General features: G+C 44.1%; 1 protein-coding gene and 1 long non-coding RNA gene across 5 annotated transcripts in view; both read left to right on the top strand.

The window, feature by feature from the left end:
- LOC115182470 (DEP domain-containing mTOR-interacting protein) overlaps positions 1-21306 on the top strand; it is a 62859-nt gene extending 41553 nt beyond the window's left edge. For 2 of the 4 annotated variants that reach the window (XM_029744070.1, XM_029744068.1), the window contains exons 9-11: positions 5727-5797; positions 12788-12892; positions 17437-21306. In XM_029744070.1, the coding sequence (XP_029599930.1) occupies positions 5727-5797; positions 12788-12892; positions 17437-17565 (305 nt within the window). In that variant the 3' untranslated portion in view covers positions 17566-21306. The remainder of the gene's footprint in view (positions 1-5726; positions 5798-12787; positions 12893-17436) is intronic. The other 2 variants (XM_029744071.1, XM_029744072.1) reach the window with 2 other exon arrangements.
- LOC115182472 (uncharacterized) lies at positions 13450-15343 on the top strand. Its single transcript, XR_003873750.1, has 2 exons — positions 13450-14573; positions 14612-15343. It is a non-coding gene; the product is annotated as an uncharacterized LOC115182472 (long non-coding RNA).
- Positions 21307-22455: the final 1149 nt, after the last annotated feature.

The raw sequence follows: 22455 nt of genomic DNA, 5'->3' as shown, positions 1-22455 counted from the left end.
AAAGTTGTGGGTGACAGGGTTTGAGGCCAGGGTTAGATCAGGGGAAAGTTGTGGGTGACAGGGTTTGAGGCCAGGGTTAGGTCAGGGGAAAGTTGTGGGTGACAGGGTTTGAGGCCAGGGTTAGATCAGGGGAAAGTTGTGGGTGACAGGGTTTGAGGCCAGGGTTAGATCAGGGGAAAGTTGTGGGTGACAGGGTTTGAGGCCAGGGTTAGATCAGGGGAAAGTTGTGGGTGACAGGGTTTGAGGCCAGGGTTAGATCAGGGGAAAGTTGTGGGTGACAGGGTTTGAGGCCAGGGTTAGATCAGGGGAAAGTTGTGTGTTTTTGTCTGTGACCGTAAACGTTTCATTAGCTAGTGTGCGAGCGTGCATGGATATTTCAGGTTAGCCACGGGGGAGTCCTGCTATTTCTTCCTGTTGAACTCTCTCCTGACCTCCCCTCACCTACAACATGAGCTGAGAAATGGAAAGTGTGTGTCTACAGTATGAACCATATGACCCAATAAGGGTTATTCTAGCAGGAGCTGGAACAGGGGGAGTAGCCCTTAGTTGGCAGTCACACACACACACACACATATACAGACACTCACTCACTGTGGGGCAGCTGGGGACTTACACCAGCAGGCCTGCCTGAGGTGCTGCACTCCCCACTGAGACAGAGGGGGACTGTTTATACCGTCGCACAGCACCAGGACAGAGGGGGACTTTTAATACCGTCACACATCACCGGGACAGAGATGGACTGTTAATACTGTCACACATCACCGGGACAGAGATGGACTGTTTATACCGTCGCACATCACCGGGACAGAGATGGACTGTTTATACCGTCGCACATCACCGGGACAGAGATGGACTGTTAATACTGTCACACATCACCGGGACAGAGGGGGACTATTAATACCGTCGCACATCACCGGGACAGAGATGGACTGTTTATACCGTCGCACATCACCGGGACAGAGATGGACTGTTTATACCGTCGCACATCACCGGGACAGAGATGGACTGTTAATACTGTCACACATCACCGGGACAGAGGGGGACTATTAATACCGTCGCACATCACCGGGACAGAGATGGACTGTTAATACCGTCGCACATCACCGGGACAGAGATGGACTGTTAATACCGTCGCACATCACCGGGACAGAGATGGACTGTTAATACCGTCGCACATCACCGGGACAGAGATGGACTGTTAATACCGTCGCACATCACCGGGACAGAGATGGACTGTTAATACCGTCGCACATCACCGGGACAGAGATGGACTGTTAATACCGTCGCACATCACCGGGACGGAGATGGACTGTTAATACCGTCGCACAGCACCGGGACAGAGATGGACTGTTAATACCGTCGCACATCACCGGGATGGAGATGGACTGTTAATACCGTCACACATCACCGGGACAGAGATGGACTGTTAATACCGTCGCACATCACCGGGACAGAGATGGACTGTTAATACCGTCGCACAGCACCGGGACAGAGATGGACTGTTAATACCGTCGCACAGCACCGGGACAGAGATGGACTGTTTATACTGTCACACACAACCCCCCACCCACTATGACAAATCCCAGCAGTCAGCACCATGACAACGGAGAGGGGGGTCTCTGCCGTGGCCCCAACAGAGCGGGGGGGTCTCTGCCGTGGCCCCAACAGAGCGGGGGTCTCTGCCGTGGCCCCAACGGAGCGGGGGGTCTCTGCCGTGGCCCCAACAGAGCGGGGGGTCTCTGCCGTGGCCCCAACTGGTTGGAACAGCTGGAATAAAAATACCTTGTCACTGCCTTACACCGGGACACAGGCTTTGACCCAGAACAATACACTGTTCATTCACAACATGGACGTTTTTAATCATATCTGATTACTCTTTTACAACCAAGTCACACTGGCACATGGAGGTTGGCATGTATATTTAGACTAGCTACCAAAAACCTTACTAAAGTGATTACATAAACTAAATCCCATCTGCTTTAGTTTAACTCTGATCCTCTCAACTCCTCAGCCTTCTTGGTGAATTACTAACTTTTCACAATGCAGAGAAAAAGGTTGAGGCCGGTGTTCTCTCTCTCTCTCTCTCTCTCTCTCTCTCTCTCTCTCTCTGTTGTCCATTTTTAAAGGAGTTTTAAACAGTCAGCAGCCGTATGGAGGAGAGGAGCTGGAAGGCCAGAGAGAGGCTGTATACAATTGTTCTGGAATACACAGGAAGTCTTTGAATCAGATTCTTGGAAAAGATGGGAAGTGGTTTTTCTCAGTAAGTCCCAAACACTGGAAGGTGAGGGTGAGCCATGCAGGCAGCTGCTCTCAACTTCCTGCCCCAAGAAGTCTGACAAGAACTGCTATTTTTCCTCTACAGCTATAGATGAGCCTTGGTGATTTAAATAGACGTTGAGGAAATGTATGTGATTAAAGTGTGATTGACAACACTTGACAAAACAAACATACTTTTTGGGGGGGAAATGTACGTACTGTGATATGTGGTTGTCTCACCTAGCTATCTGAAGATGACTGCACTAACTGTACGTCGATCTGGATAAGAGTGTCTGCTAAAGGACTCAATGTCATGTAAATGAGTGTTGAGAGGGATCGCGTCTGTTTGGCGAGAGGGATCGCGTCTGTTTGGCGAGAGGGATCGCGTCTGTTTGGCGAGAGGGATCGCGTAACGTCTGATTGGTGAGAGTCGTGAGAGGCTTAAGCCTGTAGATTACATTAGTGGTCCCAGATCACTCATCATGGCCTCATTGACTTGAGTCGGGAGGTCGTTCTTGTAATTGTATTTCTATGGCTATGGCCTCCCTGAACACAGCTCTTCTCTTCCTGTATTCCAGCTGTGGGGTGGAAGAGAATCTACACCACTGCAGTGTCCAGGGGTTACCTGAGGTCAATGTTAGTGAGTCAATCTCTAGGAAGAGAGTAACCCTTTCATACTGACTCCGTGCTGCTACCACCAAAACAAAGAATTGTGGGTGGGCAAGAGAAGTGGTTTGAGTTTGAAGGACAGACGTCGGTTATAAGGGTTGAAAGAGTTCATCTATACTCAGTGAACAGTAGCTAGCTACAGTGACTTCAGGAAGTATTCAGACCCCTTAACCTTTTCCACATTTTGTTACGTTACAGCCTTATTCTAAAATGGATTACATAGTTTTTTTTCTCTCATCAGTCTACATACAATACCCCTTAATGAATTTTTTACAAATGTATTAAAAATAACAGAACTTTTTTACATAAGTTTGCAGACCTTTGCTATGAGACTCAGTTGAGCTCAGGTGCATCCTGTTTCCATTGATCATCCTTGATGTTTCTACAACTTGATTGGAGTCCACCTGTGGTAAATTCAATTGATTGGACATGATTTGGAAAGGCACACACCTGTCTAAATAAAGGTCCTACAGTTGACAGTGCATGTCAGAGCAAAAACCAAGTCATGAGGTTGAAGGAATTGTCCGTAGAGCTCTGAGACAGGATTGTTTCAAGGAACAGATCTGGGGAAGGGTACCAAAACATTTCTGCAGCATTGTGTTCTTGTGTCCCCAAGAACACAGTGGCCTCCATCATTCTTAAATGAAAGAAGTTTGGAACTACCAAGACCCTTCTTAGAGCTGGCCGCCCGGCCAAACTGAGCAATCAGGGGAGAAGGGCCTTGGTCAGGGAGGTGACCAAGAACCAGATGGAGTTCCTCTGTGGAGATGGGAGAACCATCTCTGCAGCTCTCCACCAATCAGGCCTTTTATGGTAGAGTGGCTAGACAGAAGCTCTGTCTGTAAAAGGCACATGACAGCCCGCTTGCAGTTAATCTGGTCTGATGAAACCAAGATTGAACTCTTTGGCCTGAATGCCAAGCATTACGTCCGGAGGAAACCTGGAACCATCCCTACGGTGAAGCATGGTGGTGGCAGCATTATGCTGGGGGGATGTTTTTCAGCAGCAGGGACTGGGAGACCAGTCAAGATCAAGGGAAAGATGAACGGATGTACAGAGAGATCCTTGATGAAAACCTGCTCAAGAGCTCAGACTGGGGCGAAGGTTCACCTTCCAACAGGACAACGACCCTAAACACATAGCCAAAACAAAGCAGGAGTGGATTCGGGACAAGTCTCTGAATGTCCTTGAGTGGCCCAGCCAGAGCCCGGACTTGAACCCGATCGAACATCTCCGGAGAGACCTGAAAATAGCTGTGCAGCGACACTCCCCATCCAACCTGACAGAGCTTGAGGATCTGCAGAGAAAAATGGGAGAAACTCCCCAAATACAGGTGTGCCAAGCTTGTAGCGTCATACCCAAGAAGACTCGAGGCTGTAATCGCTGCCAAAGGTGCTTCAACAAAGTACTGATTTAAAATGTCTGAATACTGGAAATGTGATATTTACATATTTTTATCCATTTGTAAAAAAAAAAAATTAAAAACTATTTTTGCATTGTCATCATGGGGTATTGTGTGTGTGTGTGTGTGTGTGTGTGTGTATATTGATGAGGAAAACAAACAATTTAGAATAAGGCTGTAACGTAACAAAATCCGGAAAAGGGGAAGGTCTGAATACTTTCCAAATGCACTGTACATTCATATCATCAACAGTACTATACTAAGTATACAGTAGCTACCTGTATTCATATCATCAACAGTACTATACTAAGTATACAGTAGCTACCTGTATTCATATCATCAACAGTACTATACTAAGTATACAGTAGCTACCTGTATTCATATCCTTAACAGTACTATACTAAGTATACAGTAGCTACCTGTATTCATATCATCAACAGTACTATACTAAGTATACAGTAGCTACCTGTATTCATATCATCAACAGTACTATACTAAGTATACAGTATCTACCTGTATTCATATCATCAACAGTACTATACTAAGTATACAGTAGCTACCTGTATTCATATCATCAACAGTACTATACTAAGTATACAGTAGCTACCTGTATTCATATCCTTAACAGTACTATACTAAGTATACAGTAGCTACCTGTATTCATATCATCAACAGTACTATACTAAGTGTACAGTAGCTACCTGTATTCATATCATCAACAGTACTATACTAAGTATACAGTAGCTACCTGTATTCATATCCTTAACAGTACTATACTAAGTGTACAGTAGCTACCTGTATTCATATCATCAACAGTACTATACTACACACACACACTGAATGTCTTAAAACCAGCTCTAACAAACAGTGAAATTGTGTCCCTCGAGGCACAGTCATGTGACTGCATGCTTTCCTCGGCTACTTTTATTTAAAAGGAACAATGTTGTCCTCCTCCTGCACACAGGACAACATGAGACTATAGCTACTGCTGCAGGACGAATGTTCAACAGTAGCCATGTTGTTCTCCTCCTGCACACAGGACAACATGAGACTATAGCTACTGCTGCAGGAGGAATGTTCAACAGTAGCCATGTTGTCCTCCTCCTGCACACAGGACAACATGATGAGACTATAGCTACTGCTGCAGGAGGAGGGTTCAACAGTAGCCATGTTGTTCTCCTCCTGCACACAGGACAACATGATGAGACTATAGCTACTGCTGCAGGAGGAATGGTTCAACAGTAGCCATGTTGTCGTCCTCCTGCACACAGGACAGCATGATGAGACTATAGCTACTGCTGCAGAAGGAATGTTCTGCAGCGTGTGTGTGTGTCTTTATTACATTCATTATCCTCCCCAACTCGTGTGTGTCAGTACTTACAGTGTGTTTACCTTGCAGTGTTGAAGAGACAAGTGAGTCCTGAGGAGCTGCAGACCCCAGGAGGCCCTTACATAAAGAAGACATTCACAGTACGTCAGACACACACACACACACACACACACACACACAGGAGGTGGGGAGGGTAATGAATGTAATGACACGCCATAGACTGTTCTCTCTGCTTCCGCACGGCAAGCGGTACCGGTGCATCAAGTCTGATACCAGCAGGTTCCTGAACAGCTTCTATCCCCAAGCCATCAGACTGATAACCAGCTTCTATCCCCAAGCCATCAGACTGATAACCAGCTTCTATCCCCAAGCCATCAGACTGATAACCAGCTTCTATCCCCAAGCCATCAGACTGATAACCAGCTTCTATCCCCAAGCCATCAGACTGATAACCAGCTTCGATCCCCAAGCCATCAGACTGATAACCAGCTTCTATCCCCAAGCCAGCAGACTGATAACCAGCTTCTATCCCCAAGCCAGCAGACTGATAACCAGCTTCTATCCCCAAGCCAGCAGACTGATAACCAGCTTCGATCCCCAAGCCAGCAGACTGATAACCAGCTTCGATCCCCAAGCCAGCAGACTGATAACCAGCTTCTATCCCCAAGCCAGCAGACTGATAACCAGCTTCTATCCCCAAGCCAGCAGACTGATAACCAGCTTCTATCCCCAAGCCATCAGACTGATAACCAGCTTCTATCCCCAAGCCAGCAGACTGATAACCAGCTTCTATCCCCAAGCCATCAGACTGATAACCAGCTTCTATCCCCAAGCCATCAGACTGATAACCAGCTTCTATCCCCAAGCCATCAGACTGATAACCAGCTTCTATCCCCAAGCCAGCAGACTGATAACCCGGCCTCTGTCCCCAAGCCAGCAGACTGATAACCCGGCCTCTGTCCCCAAGCCAGCAGACTGATAACCCGGCCTCTGTCCCCAAGCCAGCAGACTGATACACAGCCTCTCTCCCCAAGCCAGCAGACTGATAACCAGCCTCTGTCCCCAAGCCAGCAGACTGATAACCAGCCTCTGTCCCCAAGCCAGCAGACTGATAACCACCCTCTGTCCCCAAGCCAGCAGACTGATACACAGCAAGCAGAATGGCTATACAGACTGTGTGAATTGACCCTTGAATTGGATTTTATTTTTACACTGTCTGTATACACTCACAGGACTCTATACACTCACACACTGACACTCCAACACACACACAACATGCACACACATTTGTACTGACTCTACACACACACACACACACACATACACACACAGGCACATACAATCATAATTTACACTGCTGCTACTCTGTTTATCATATATCCTATTGCCTAGTCACCTTACCCCTATACATATCTACCTCCATCACTCCAGTATCCCTGTACATTGTTAATATGGTACTGAACTGACCCTGTATATAGTCACCTTACCCCTATACATATCTACCTCTATCACTCCAGTATCCCTGCATATTGTTAATATGGTACTGACCCTGTATATAGTCACCTTACCCCTATACATATCTACCTCCATCACTCCAGTATCCCTGTACATTGTTAATATGGTACTGAACTGACCCTGTATATAGTCACCTTACCCCTATACATATCTACCTCCATCACTCCAGTATCCCTGCACATTGTTAATATGGTACTGAACTGACCCTGTATATAGTCACCTTACCCCTATACATATCTACCTCTATCACTCCAGTATCCCTGTACATTGTTAATATGGTACTGACCCTGTATATAGTCACCTTACCCCTATACATATCTACCTCTATCACTCCAGTATCCCTGTACATTGTTAATATGGTACTGAACTGACCCTGTATATAGTCACCTTACCCCTATACATATCTACCTCCATCACTCCAGTATCCCTGTACATTGTTAATATGGTACTGAACTGACCCTGTATATAGTCACCTTACCCCTATACATATCTACCTCTATCACTCCAGTATCCCTGTACATTGTTAATATGGTACTGAACTGACCCTGTATATAGTCACCTTACCCCTATACATATCTACCTCCATCACTCCAGTATCCCTGTACATTGTTAATATGGTACTGACCCTGTATATAGTCACCTTACCCCTATACATATCTACCTCTATCACTCCAGTATCCCTGTACATTGTTAATATGGTACTGAACTGACCCTGTATATAGTCACCTTACCCCTATACATATCTACCTCTATCACTCCAGTATCCCTGTACATTGTTAATATGGTACTGAACTGACCCTGTATATAGTCACCTTACCCCTATACATATCTACCTCTATCACTCCAGTATCCCTGTACATTGTTAATATGGTACTGACCCTGTATATAGTCACCTTACCCCTATACATATCTACCTCTATCACTCCAGTATCCCTGCACATTGTTAATATGGTACTGAACTGACCCTGTATATAGTCACCTTACCCCTATACATATCTACCTCTATCACTCCAGTATCCCTGTACATTGTTAATATGGTACTGACCCTGTATATAGTCACCTTACCCCTATACATATCTACCTCTATCACTCCAGTATCCCTGTACATTGTTAATATGGTACTGACCCTGTATATAGTCACCTTACCCCTATACATATCTACCTCTATCACTCCAGTATCCCTGTACATTGTTAATATGGTACTGACCCTGTATATAGTCACCTTACCCCTATACATATCTACCTCCATCACTCCAGTATCCCTGTACATTGTTAATATGGTACTGAACTGACCCTGTATATAGTCACCTTACCCCTATACATATCTACCTCCATCACTCCAGTATCCCTGTACATTGTTAATATGGTACTGACCCTGTATATAGTCACCTTACCCCTATACATATCTACCTCTATCACTCCAGTATCCCTGTACATTGTTAATATGGTACTGACCCTGTATATAGTCACCTTACCCCTATACATATATACCTCCATCACTCCAGTATCCCTGTACATTGTTAATATGGTACTGAACTGACCCTGTATATAGTCACCTTACCCCTATACATATCTACCTCTATCACTCCAGTATCCCTGCACATTGTTAATATGGTACTGACCCTGTATATAGTCACCTTACCCCTATACATATCTACCTCCATCACTCCAGTATCCCTGTACATTGTTAATATGGTACTGAACTGACCCTGTATATAGTCACCTTACCCCTATACATATCTACCTCTATCACTCCAGTATCCCTGCACATTGTTAATATGGTACTGACCCTGTATATAGTCACCTTACCCCTATACATATCTACCTCTATCACTCCAGTATCCCTGTACATTGTTAATATGGTACTGAACTGACCCTGTATATAGTCACCTTACCCCTATACATATCTACCTCTATCACTCCAGTATCCCTGTACATTGTTAATATGGTACTGAACTGACCCTGTATATAGTCACCTTACCCCTATACATATCTACCTCCATCACTCCAGTATCCCTGCACATTGTTAATATGGTACTGACCCTGTATATAGTCACCTTACCCCTATACATATCTACCTCTATCACTCCAGTATCCCTGTACATTGTTAATATGGTACTGACCCTGTATATAGTCACCTTACCCCTATACATATCTACCTCCATCACTCCAGTATCCCTGTACATTGTTAATATGGTACTGAACTGACCCTGTATATAGTCACCTTACCCCTATACATATCTACCTCTATCACTCCAGTATCCCTGTACATTGTTAATATGGTACTGACCCTGTATATAGTCACCTTACCCCTATACATATCTACCTCTATCACTCCAGTATCCCTGTACATTGTTAATATGGTACTGACCCTGTATATAGTCACCTTACCCCTATACATATCTACCTCCATCACTCCAGTATCCCTGTACATTGTTAATATGGTACTGAACTGACCCTGTATATAGTCACCTTACCCCTATACATATCTACCTCTATCACTCCAGTATCCCTGTACATTGTTAATATGGTACTGACCCTGTATATAGTCACCTTACCCCTATACATATCTACCTCTATCACTCCAGTATCCCTGTACATTGTTAATATGGTACTAAACTGACCCTGTATATAGTCACCTTACCCCTATACATATCTACCTCTATCACTCCAGTATCCCTGCACATTGTTAATATGGTACTGAACTGACCCTGTATATAGTCACCTTACCCCTATACATATCTACCTCCATCACTCCAGTATCCCTGTACATTGTTAATATGGTACTGAACTGACCCTGTATATAGTCACCTTACCCCTATACATATCTACCTCTATCACTCCAGTATCCCTGTACATTGTTAATATGGTACTGACCCTGTATATAGTCACCTTACCCCTATACATATCTACCTCCATCACTCCAGTATCCCTGCACATTGTTAATATGGTACTGAACTGACCCTGTATATAGTCACCTTACCCCTATACATATCTACCTCTATCACTCCAGTATCCCTGTACATTGTTAATATGGTACTGAACTGACCCTGTATATAGTCACCTTACCCCTATACATATCTACCTCTATCACTCCAGTATCCCTGTACATTGTTAATATGGTACTGAACTGACCCTGTATATAGTCACCTTACCCCTATACATATCTACCTCCATCACTCCAGTATCCCTGTACATTGTTAATATGGTACTGAACTGACCCTGTATATAGTCACCTTACCCCTATACATATCTACCTCTATCACTCCAGTATCCCTGCACATTGTTAATATGGTACTGAACTGACCCTGTATATAGTCACCTTACCCCTATACATATCTACCTCTATCACTCCAGTATCCCTGTACATTGTTAATATGGTACTGACCCTGTATATAGTCACCTTACCCCTATACATATCTACCTCCATCACTCCAGTATCCCTGTACATTGTTAATATGGTACTAAACTGACCCTGTATATATACAATGCCTTCAGAAATAATTGCCTTATTCAAATGTTGTGTTACAGCCTGAATTCAAAATAGATTAAATAGTGTTTTTCTCGCCCATCTACACACAATACCCCATCATGACAAAGCGAAAATATGTTTTTAGACATTTTTGCAAATTTATTGAAAATGAAATACAGCAATATCTAATTTACATAAGAGTTCACCTTTGACAGCGATTTACAGCTGTGAGTCTTTCTGGGTAAGTCTCTAAGAGCTTTCCACACCTGGATTGTACAATATTTTCCCATTTCAGCTCTGTCAGGTTGGTTGTTGATCATTGCTAGACAGATATTTTCAAGTCTTGCCATAGATTTTCATGCCAATTTAAGTCAAAACTAACTAGGCCACTCAGGAACATTCAATGTCGTCTTGGTAACCAACTCCAGTGTATATTTGGCCTTATGTTTTAGGTTATTGTCCTGCTGAAAGGTGAATTCATCTCCCAGTGTCTGTTGGAATGCAGACTGAACCAGGTTTTCCTCTAAGATTTTGCCTGTGCTTAGCTTTATACCATTTATTTTTATCCTAAAAAAAAATACTCCCTCGTCCTTGCCGATAACCAGCATACCCATAACATGATGCAGTCACCACCATGCTTGAAAATATGAAGAGTGGTACTCAGTGATGTTGGATTTGCCCCAAACATAATGCTTTGTATTCAGGACATTTTTTTTCTCCGCTTTTCCCTGGCCTGTGGTTGAATCTGTTCTTGAAATTCACTGCTCAACTGAGGGACCTTACAATTATCTGTATGTGTGGGGTACAGAGATGAGGTAGTCATTCAAAACACATGTTAAACACTTATTGCACACACACTGAGTCCATGCAACTTGTTAAGCACATTTTTACTCCTGAACTTATTTAAGCTTCCCATAACAAAGGTGTTGAATACTTATTGATGCAAGACATTCAGCTTTTCATTTTTTTATTAATTTGTAAAAATGTTTAAAAACATAATTCCACTTTGACGTTATGGGGTATTGTGTGTCGGCCAGTGACACCAAATCTCAATTTAATCCATTTTAATCCAGGCTGTAACACAACAAAATGTGTAATAAATCAAGAGGAGTGAATACTTTCTGAAGGCACTGTAGGTTTTTACTTTGTCCTGTGATATTTATTATAAATCCTTACGTTACCAAAATAATGGTAGTTTACTGGTAAAGTTTCCAGTAATTATACCTTCCCTTTGCCACCCAAAACCACACGCACACAAACATTCTACTGTCACCGGAAGATGGCATGGCCACATCCCACACACTGTGGAAAAGTCTCTGGTCTGCATGGTCTGATCCACAGAGGATTCTCCCCCTTACTGGGTCTGATATTCACCTGGGAACCAGGCTGAATAAACTACTGATACCAGTTCATATTAGACTGGGTGGGACATAATCACTCCTAACAGACTGACTGGATTGGCTCTGGGCTCTGCCTTAGATGACCATCTTGTGTTCTGAAATGGAATGCTTGTCTGTGTAGATTCTTGGAAGCCTCATGAGAGAGCTCTGATAAGGGCTATGTTACAGCACGTGCAAACACACACACACACACACACACACACACACAGCATACAGTGGTTTACTATCCTTGTGGGGAACAAAAAAATGTATTTCCATAATCCTTACTGTAAACCTACCCCCTAACCCTAAAATAGCCTCTGTCCTCGTGGGGGTGTAGGAAATGTCCCCTACTTTTGGGGAATTCCAGTATCCAGGAGGATAGTAATATACATGAACACAGAACAGACACGCGCAGAACACACACACACACACACAACACACAGTTAAAAACAACACTTCATGTTACTTCTGCATAACAAACATTACAGTTCCTGACAGATACATTTTAGAGAATGATGAAACATCAAAATCATCCTACAACACTGTTGTTGCATCTCATGTCATGCCCCTGTAGCACGGTGCCGGCCCCTGTAGCACGGTGCCGGCCCCTGTAGCACGGTGCCGGCCCCTGTAGCACGGTGCCGGCCCCTGTAGCACGGTGCCGGCCCCTGTAGCACCAACCCTGTTGTTTCTAGCTCTCTACTTTGCTTTTATGCTCTTTTTTTAAATACATTTTGACTTGAACTTGACTGCCTCCTCAGATCGTGGGGGATGCAGTGGGCTGGGGCTTCGTGGTGCGGGGCAGTAAGCCCTGCCACATCCAGGCTGTCGACCCCAGTGGTCCCGCAGCTGCAGCTGGAATGAAGGTATGTAACACTCATACACATACCATCACACGCACCATGACACACACACACACACACACTCCACTGCCAGCTGGGAGTAGAGAGCACTGACCTAAACAATGGGGAGGGGAGGCGGGATGTGGGGGAGGAAGGGAGAGCGGCCAAGGGAATTAGTGAGGGACGAGAGAGGGGGCAGGGTGAGGAGAGGGGGCAGGAGAAGAAGTGAGACAGGGGTCAGGAGAGGAGAGATGTGGAAGAGAGGGGCAGGGTGAGGAGAGAGACCAGGGGAGGAGTGAGTGAGGGAGGGAGGGGAACAGGGAGAAGGGGAACAGGGAGAAAGGGGGAGGAGAGCAGAGCAGAAGGAAGGGGGAGGAGAGAAGTGAACTAAGACAAAGGAGCCGTAGCTAAAATAACTTTAGTAAAAAAAAAAAAAGCTGTTATCAATATGGAAGATATAGTATCACTTCTGTCACATTTTATCACCTTAAAAACATGTGCTATGTTTCTCCCTCCGCTCCCTTTCTCCTCATCTCCTCTCCTCTCTCCCCCTTCCCCACCCTTTCTCCTCATCTCATCTCCTCATCTCATCTCCTCTCCTCTCTCCCCCTTCCCCACCCTTTCTCCTCATCTCCTCTCCTCTCTCCCCCTTCCCCTCCCTTTCTCCTCATCTCCTCTAAGTCGAGAGCAGAGCTGGCTCCATCCCATAGAAATCAAGCTGATGCAGTAATAACGGATCTGTGCAGCCAAGGGTTGTGTCCCAAATGGCGCCCTATGTAGTGCACTACTTTAGACCATAGACCTATGGGCCCTGTACAAACGTAGTGCACTACATAGGGAATACTGTGATATTCTGGACACAAGCAAGTCAGTTACGCAACACTAAATGCTGTTCTCTCTGCATGGTTGTTGATGCTTCTTATATAAGCCATGTTGGTCAGTCTGAAGACTTGCGTTTACTGCCTGCCTTTCCTCTGTGGTAAAACAGGCTCTGACTGAAGCCTTGCGTTTACTGCCTGCCTTTCCTCTGTGGTAAAACAGGCTCTGACTGAAGCCTTGCGTTTACTGTCTGCCTTTCCTCTGTGGTAAAACAGGCTCTGACTGAAGCCTTGCGTTTACTGCCTGCCTTTCCTCTGTGGTAAAACAGTCTCTGACTGAAGCCTTGCGTTTACTGCCTGCCTTTCCTCTGTGGTAAAACAGGCTCTGACTCTCACGTTGATCACATGCTGCTGCCTCTTAAACAGTGGCTATCCACTCGGTATGGCACTAAAAGCGAGTCACAGCTCTTGAAGTGGCCCATAAACACTCATTCTATGGGGACCTTTGGAAGGAGATAATGACAGTTGACTCACTGCTTCCAAATGTTACGTCTAACGTTGCTAGAGCGGCGGTTTTATAATGTTGGTCTAACGTTGCCAGAGTTGAGGTCATTTATAATATGAATGAGGCAGAACATCTCCGTCATGGCAACCACAGCCATGTAATGCATATAATCAGACAACACAACAGGAGACAGTAGAGGTCTGTTGAGACACAGACCACAACAGGAGACAGTAGTCTGCTGAGACTCAGACCACAACAGGAGACAGTAGAGGTCTGCTGAGACTCGGACCACAACAGGAGACAGTAGTCTGCTGAGACTCGGACCACAACAGGAGACAGTAGAGGTCTGCTGAGACTCGGACCACAACAGGAGACAGTAGAGGTCTGCTGAGACTCGGACCACAACAGGTGACAATAGAGGTCTGCTGAGACTCGGGCCACAACAGTAGAGGTCTGCTGAGACTCGGGCCACAACAGTAGAGGTCTGCTGAGACTCGGGCCACAACCGTAGAGGTCTGCTGAGACTCGGGCCACCACAGTAGAGGTCTGCTGAGACTCGGGCCACCACAGTAGAGGTCTGCTGAGACTCGGGCCACCACAGTAGAGGTCTGCTGAGACTCGGGCCACCACAGTAGAGGTCTGCTGAGACTCGGGCCACCACAGTAGAGGTCTGCTGAGACTCGGGCCACCACAGTAGAGGTCTGCTGAGACTCGGGCCACCACAGTAGAGGTCTGCTGAGACTCGGGCCACCACAGTAGAGGTCTGCTGAGACTCGGGCCACCACAGTAGAGGTCTGCTGAGACTCGGGCCACCACAGTAGAGGTCTGCTGAGACTCGGAGACATTTAGCTAAACAGATTCAGCAGGTACAAGATGAACATGCATTTTAAAGCAGAATTTTCATGCTGTAAACCACCTGGATAAACATCTCAAATGTAGGATATCTTAATCCTAGTCCCAGTATAGTAACATTTAGAGTACGGCTGAATTAATCTGCTTGAGTCACCTGTCAAATGTTCTTCTATCCGTCTCCAATCATCTGGAGTGATTGGTAAAGAAAAATATAACACAGAACAATGACTTATACCCTGCAGCAGTGGTAACACAGAACAATGACTTATACCCTGCAGCAGTGGTAACACAGAACAATGACTTATACCCTGTAGCAGTGGTAACACAGAACAATGACTTATACCCTGTAGCAGTGGTAACACAGAACAATGACTTATACCCTGCAGCAGTGGTAACACAGAACAATGACTTATACCCTGCAGCAGTGGTAACACAGAGCAATGACTTATACCCTGCAGCAGTGGTAACACAGAACAATGACTTATACCCTGCAGCAGTGGTAACACAGAACAATGACTTATACCCTGCAGCAGTGGTAACACAGAACAATGACTTATACCCTGCAGCAGTGGTAACACAGAACAATGACTTATACCCTGTAGCAGTGGTAACACAGAACAGTGACTTATACCCTGCAGCAGTGGTAACACTGAACAATGACTTATACCCTGTAGCAGTGGTAACACAGAACAATGACTTATACCCTGCAGCAGTGGTAACACAGAACAATGACTTATACCCTGCAGCAGTGGTAACACAGAACAATGACTTATACCCTGCAGCAGTGGTAACACAGAACAATGACTTATACCCTGCAGCAGTGGTAACACAGAACAATGACTTATACCCTGCAGCAGTGGTAACACAGAACAATGACTTATACCCTGTAGCAGTGGTAACACAGAACAGTGACTTATACCCTGCAGCAGTGGTAACACTGAACAATGACTTATACCCTGCAGCAGTGGTAACACAGAACAATGACTTATACCCTGCAGCAGTGGTAACACAGAACAATGACTTATACCCTGCAGCAGTGGTAACACAGAACAATGACTTATACCCTGCAGCAGTGGTAACACAGAACAATGACTTATACCCTGCAGCAGTGGTAACACAGAACAATGACTTATACCCTGCAGCAGTGGTAACACAGAACAATGACTTATACCCTGTAGCAGTGGTAACACAGAACAATGATTTATACCCTGCAGTTTAACATGGCTCCTTCTCTACAAATTCTCTGCAGCCTAAGATCCAGTGTCTCATTCATTTCAGCCACAGCCTGGCCATGAAACAGTTAACAAAAGCTTTTTCTTAGAAATCCTCAAGTGCTCTTTTCTAGGAGTATTAACTCCTGAGTGACTGGGGCCCTCTGGGTAATGGTTGACCCGTTGCCAAGAAAAATAAGGGATTGTGTTTTGATGTAAATTGCAGCGAGGGGATGATCTAGAATTCCTTCACTGCATGAAATAAGGTTGAAGTTGACTCAATGACCTGCCATGTGGCAGCCATAGAACCATGTTGCCAAACAGTCCTAAAACATGTTTGTTTTTGCCAACACACTGACTGTTGCAATAGTGAGTCAGCAATCAAAATTAGAAAGGTGTGTATCTGTTTAGTCCATAACAGAGCTAACTCTCCTCTCCCTTTCTCTGTGTTTCTCCCATCGAGAGCTAACTCCCCTCTCCCTTTCTCTGTGTTTCTCCCATCGAGAGCTAACTCCCCTCTCCCTTTCTCTGTGTTTCTCCCATCGAGAGCTAACTCTCCTCTCCCTTTCTCTGTGTTTCTCCCATCGAGAGCTAACTCTCCTCTCCCTTTCTCTGTGTTTCTCCCATCGAGAGCTAACTCTCCTCTCCCTTTCTCTGTGTTTCTCCCATCGAGAGCTAACTCTCCTCTCCCTTTCTCTGTGTTTCTCCCATCGAGAGCTAACTCTCCTCTCCCTTTCTCTGTGTTTCTCCCATAGAGAGCTAACTCTCCTCTCCCTTTCTCTGTGTTTCTCCCATAGAGAGCTAACTCTCCTCTCCCTTTCTCTGTGTTTCTCCCATCGAGAGCTAACTCTCCTCTTCCTTTCTCTGTGTTTCTCCCATCGAGAGCTAACTCTCCTCTCCCTTTCTCTGTGTTTCTCCCATCGAGAGCTAACTCTCCTCTCCCTTTCTCTGTGTTTCTCCCATCGAGAGCTAACTCTCCTCTCCCTTTCTCTGTGTTTCTCCCATCGAGAGCTAACTCTCCTCTCCCTTTCTCTGTGTTTCTCCCATCGAGAGCTAACTCTCCTCTCCCTTTCTCTGTGTTTCTCCCATAGAGAGCTAACTCTCCTCTCCCTTTCTCTGTGTTTCTCCCATAGAGAAATGCATGTGTAGACATGGCTAACTCCTCTGTTCCTCTCCCTCTAGGTGTGTCAGTTTGTGATCTCGGTCAACGGGCTAAACGTGCTGTCTCTGGACTACAGGACAGTCAGTAACCTCATCCTGACCGGGCCCAGGACCGTTGTCATGGAAGTCATGGAGGAAGCAGATTACTGAAGAGGCAGGCTATCACGTGGCAGGGGCGTGGCTGAGCAGAGTAGACCCAAGGCAGACCCTAAAGACACCATAGAGATAGAAGTGCCTTTATGGAACTATATGGAAACTTTCTCTGGGCTTCTAACTCTATGGGAAACTCTCTCTGAGCTTCTAACTCTATGGGAAACTCTCTCTGGGCTTCTAACTCTATGGGAAACTCTCTCTGGGCTTCTAACTCTATGGGAAACTCTCTCTGGGCTTCTAACTCTAGGAAAGACTCAGTCAAGCTCTGCCAGCCACCACCCACTGTCTCTTTCCTATTGGACACTGCTTCCCTCTGTAGGCCTCCAATAGAACTGCTTGGAGAAGAGAGGGGACATTAGCTACTCTGTTAGATACACACATCTTGTTATTGTCCTCCTGTCTCATCTGTCTAGTTGATGTTGAGACGTCAGATGGACCCTGATAACATAACAGCCCCCTGCTGTCCCCTTCTGGTTTCTCACTGTCTCCTGTGGGCTGGGCTGGGGTTCTTTATGTATTGATGGTACTACCTACCCATGTATGAAGCTGTGTGGGGAGAGACACTTCTGGACCTGTCTAGATCTGTCTGTCTTTCTCCATCCCAGGACGAGATGTGGTGAAGTTGAAGACAGACCTGAAGGAGACAGACAGCATATAATTTGGGACAGGCCTGAAGGAGACAGACAGCATATCATCCAGGACTGAAGGAGACAGACAGCATATCATCCAGGACTGAAGGAGACAGACAGCATATCATCCAGGACTGAAGGAGACAGACAGCATATCATCCAGGACTGAAGGAGACAGACAGCATATCATCCAGGACTGAAGGAGACAGACAGCATATCATCCAGGACTGAAGGAGACAGACAGCATATCATCCAGGACAGGAGTGTGAAGCATTAGCAAGTGACTGTTCAATCCGCTGCGCCACATGATAATGCAAACCACGTCCAACTAATCCACAGCTATTTGGGTGTGTAACACAGATACCAACCTGGTTACACTGTGTAGTTGTGTATAGATCACTCACTATACATTGTGGTAGTTGTGTGAAGTTGGCCTTCGTTTAACCAAGCAAACAGGGTTGCATAATGTTCATGTTTATGCAGGACTAATTGTTGTCAATGATGTGTCTTTTCCCAGTACACTTAGGGCGAGTTTCCCGGACAACAAATCCTGGACTAAAAAGTCTAAATCAATGGATAATCTCCATTTGAAAGTGTTTTTTTTTTTTTAAGTCCAAGATTATTCTTTGTTCGGGAAACCGTCCCTTGAAGACAAAGTAGGTAGCTACTAGCTAGTTAATGAGGTAACACTTGACTGGATGGTTCCGTTCTACTGTCTGTAGGGCTGAATATCATGGTTATAATTACCACATAAAGGATATGACTCACTATGTAGACAAAAAGCTTGTGCTACGAACAACTACCTTCACTCTGTCATGACACAACAAACCATTACCCATCAGGCCCCTTTCCCAGACATGCTTTTTGCCTAGTCTTAGACTAGAAAGCAAGCTGAATGGAGAGTCTCTGTTGAAAGATCTTGTTAGTCCAGGGAAACTGCTCATAGTGATATAAATGGGGTGGTTTGCATAGTTTTCTAAGATTTATAATGTGTAATGACCGTGGTGAGTCCGTTTTTCTAGCACCGGCATTGAGGCCTATGACGACACCCACCTGTTACCGTTAGCCGAATGTTAATGTCGTATATCCACTATAGTCCCTAGTCTTTCAAAAGTGGCATGTTCTGCTCTACTGTAAATTCTATAATATATGGATATGTTAACATATATATTTAATGTAGATCTATGTATGGATTTAGGCTGACTAAGGCACTTTAAATATGAAAATAACTGTTTGCATCAGTTTGTTTTCTAGTTAAAATGTCAGAAAATTGTTAATGTGTTAAGACGTCACTATACTGTACCATCCTGAAACATAAACGTATTAAGAATTAGCAGCCCATTTTATTTGCCATCAGACCCGATCTACTTGTATTTAAGAAGGAAAAAGGGTTTTATTTCGGTAGCTAGCTGTGAATTTAAAGTAGAAGAACTATTGATGGCACGAGAAAAACAATCTATGGCAGTATTTAATAACTGTATGATAAAAGAATCATCTGTAGCTCAGTGTACCAGGTCAACTGTTGTCGTATGACATCACTTCCTGGTCAGATAAAGTAGCCTAGATTCATTGTAAGATTTAATAATAAAAAAATAGCAGTACAAGCTCTATGTTCATGTTCACCTTTCTTCAATATGCGGTGGTGTTGTTTACCATAATGTCAAGCCTCAAATCATAGGTTTGTTTTTTTTATTTGGAAAACAACAGTCACTTTGACAAGCTAGGATTCTGTCCCTTTTTTAATAATGTGCTTAAATGTGTAAAGCAACAAAATGCTTAATTCAAGAAACTATGTAAGTGTATGAAATACTTGCTTACAATCCAGGGTTTGTTTTTCAGGACTGATACAATATCATTGGTTAGCTCTCACTAAGAACATTAGACATCAGTGATTGGGTGAATGGCAGCTCTCACTAAGAACATTAGACATCAGTGATTGGGTGAATGGCTGCTCTCACTAAGAACATTAGACCTTAGTGATTGGGTGAATGGCTGCATTGCATGAGGTTTTCTGGTATATGTTTTTACCCATTTCTACTCCTCCACGTAGTTTCACTGTTGTCCTGTAATTAATTATTGGTTCTGTCATACAAGGAAAGGCTTGTGTTTGTTAAGCAAGAACTTGGAGAAATGCACATTACGATGAGTCATTTTATACTAAAGCTGTTTTGGGTGACACTTTACTGAAAGCCTCCAGGTTAAAATGTATGATAACATGTTATTAGCATGCGCCTTTTATAATGTCTTATCAGACTTATAAAAATGCTCATCATGTATTAACCCCTGTGTGCTTTAAACAGACACAATGACCAGAAAGAGCTGGAAATCCAGTCATTATTGGACTTTTAATGTGCCAAGTTATAATCTTGAAACATTTGCCTTAATAACGTTTGATTTTGCTGCTAGTCATGTAATATTTGAAGATCTTCTGTTTTCCATAAAGGGTTCACTATGCAATCCCTCTTCCTGATCTGTTTTACTATATACTAACCTTCTGCTGCTCATTTTAAGGACTGATCATCTTTTTTTTTCTTGACAATCAGTGTTCTCTTGATACACAAGGTCTGCGTTCCAAATGGTAGTGCACTACTTTTGACCAGGACCCAATGGGGGGGGTATATCACTATATAGGGAATAGAATGCCATTTGAGACGCAACTGAGATCTGAACAGCACATAGACTGATGACAGAACGGATAGAGCTACAACCTGCCACGTTCTCTCTGCTTCCTAGCAGGTTTTACTCATGGTAATGACTTTTTGATAAAAATAAAAATCTGTTTATTTTTACCAGTCAGTCAGCAGCTCATTTAAAGGGATTCATTCATCTACAGATCGTTATGTTCATTAATAATCTATGTAGATTTAATGATCTAGATGATACAGTCACTGCGTGAGCCCAGAGTGTAAAGCCTTTAATAACAGTTTGTGTAAATACATTTCATCAAATACATTGTGTGGATAAATGAATGTCAGGACAATGAGAATAAATAAGCTCACATATGGTATCACGTCTGTGTTGTGTAATGCAGCTAAAGGCGTAAAGTTCATATGTAAAGTTCAAATGTAAAGTTCATGTGTTTAAATAAACATTCTGGTTTGGTTCAAAATATATCTTTACTTATTTATGGCAGCATACTTCCTGTTAAAGTTAGTTTGGTCAAATGACCTAACTAATCATGTATTAATTAATGATGAGTAAATATTCACAAACTAAGGCCCACTCTCAGATGGACCACTTGGTCTTTATATCAGGTGTATTCAACTCTGACCCGACGAGGTCTGGAACCTGCTGGTTTTCTGTTCTACCTAAACATTAATTGCACCCACCTGGTGTCCCAGATCTAAATCAGTCTCTGATTAGAGGGAAACAATGACTGGTGTCTCAGGTCCAAATCAGTCTCTGATTAGAGGGAAACAATGACTGGTGTCTCAGGTCCAAATCAGTCTCTGATTAGAGGGAAACAATGACTGGTGTCTCAGGTCCAAATCAGTCTGATTAGAGTGGAACAATGATTGGCGTCTCATCTCCGGTCTAAATCAGTCCCTTATTAAAGGGAAACAATGACTGGTTAATCCCTACCATTGTGACGCAGAGTTGTCATAATGCTTCAGTAATTGTACATTACACCAGGGGCGTCAGTAGACACAATATAAGTAACCTAATTGATGTCCCTTTAACTGCCCTGAATGCCTCTACTGATCCTACAGCTATTGCATGCAGTAATCATGTTCCTATGAACCAGATTTATACTGTTAGCACTGAGCCGATGTGCCCTAGGAGGAAGTCCACTGTGAGCAGCTCACCCTTCACCAGCATAAATAACATGAACACATCTACTGCTGCTAAGCTTCCCAGTAAAGCAATGAAACCAAGTAAGCTTCCCAGAAGAAAAGTGCTCAAAATAACCCACGGTAATATATGTAGCTTAAGAAACAAGGTTCATGAAATCAATAATTTGCTAGTAACAGATGACATTCATATTCTTACTACCTCTGAAACTCATTTGACGATACAGTGGTAGCAATACAAGGTTAGAACATTTATAGAAAAGATAGAAATGCCAATGGTGGAGGTGTTGCAGAGGGTGCTAGAGTGTGCTAGACAGGCTGAAAGAACTTGACCATTCCAAAGGGATTGGCCTTGACAACATTCCTGCCAGATTTCTAAAGGATGCTGCGGTAATGATCACCCCCTGTGTAACTCACATTGAGAATCTATTGAACTTGGGTGTTTTCCCAGTGAACTAAAACTTGCA

The sequence above is a fragment of the Salmo trutta genome, unplaced genomic scaffold (genome assembly GCF_901001165.1).
Source record: "Salmo trutta unplaced genomic scaffold, fSalTru1.1, whole genome shotgun sequence".
NCBI lineage: Eukaryota > Metazoa > Chordata > Actinopteri > Salmoniformes > Salmonidae > Salmo > Salmo trutta.
The sequence above is the reverse complement of the archived record's forward strand: the minus strand, read 5'-3'. Positions and strand labels throughout refer to the sequence as shown.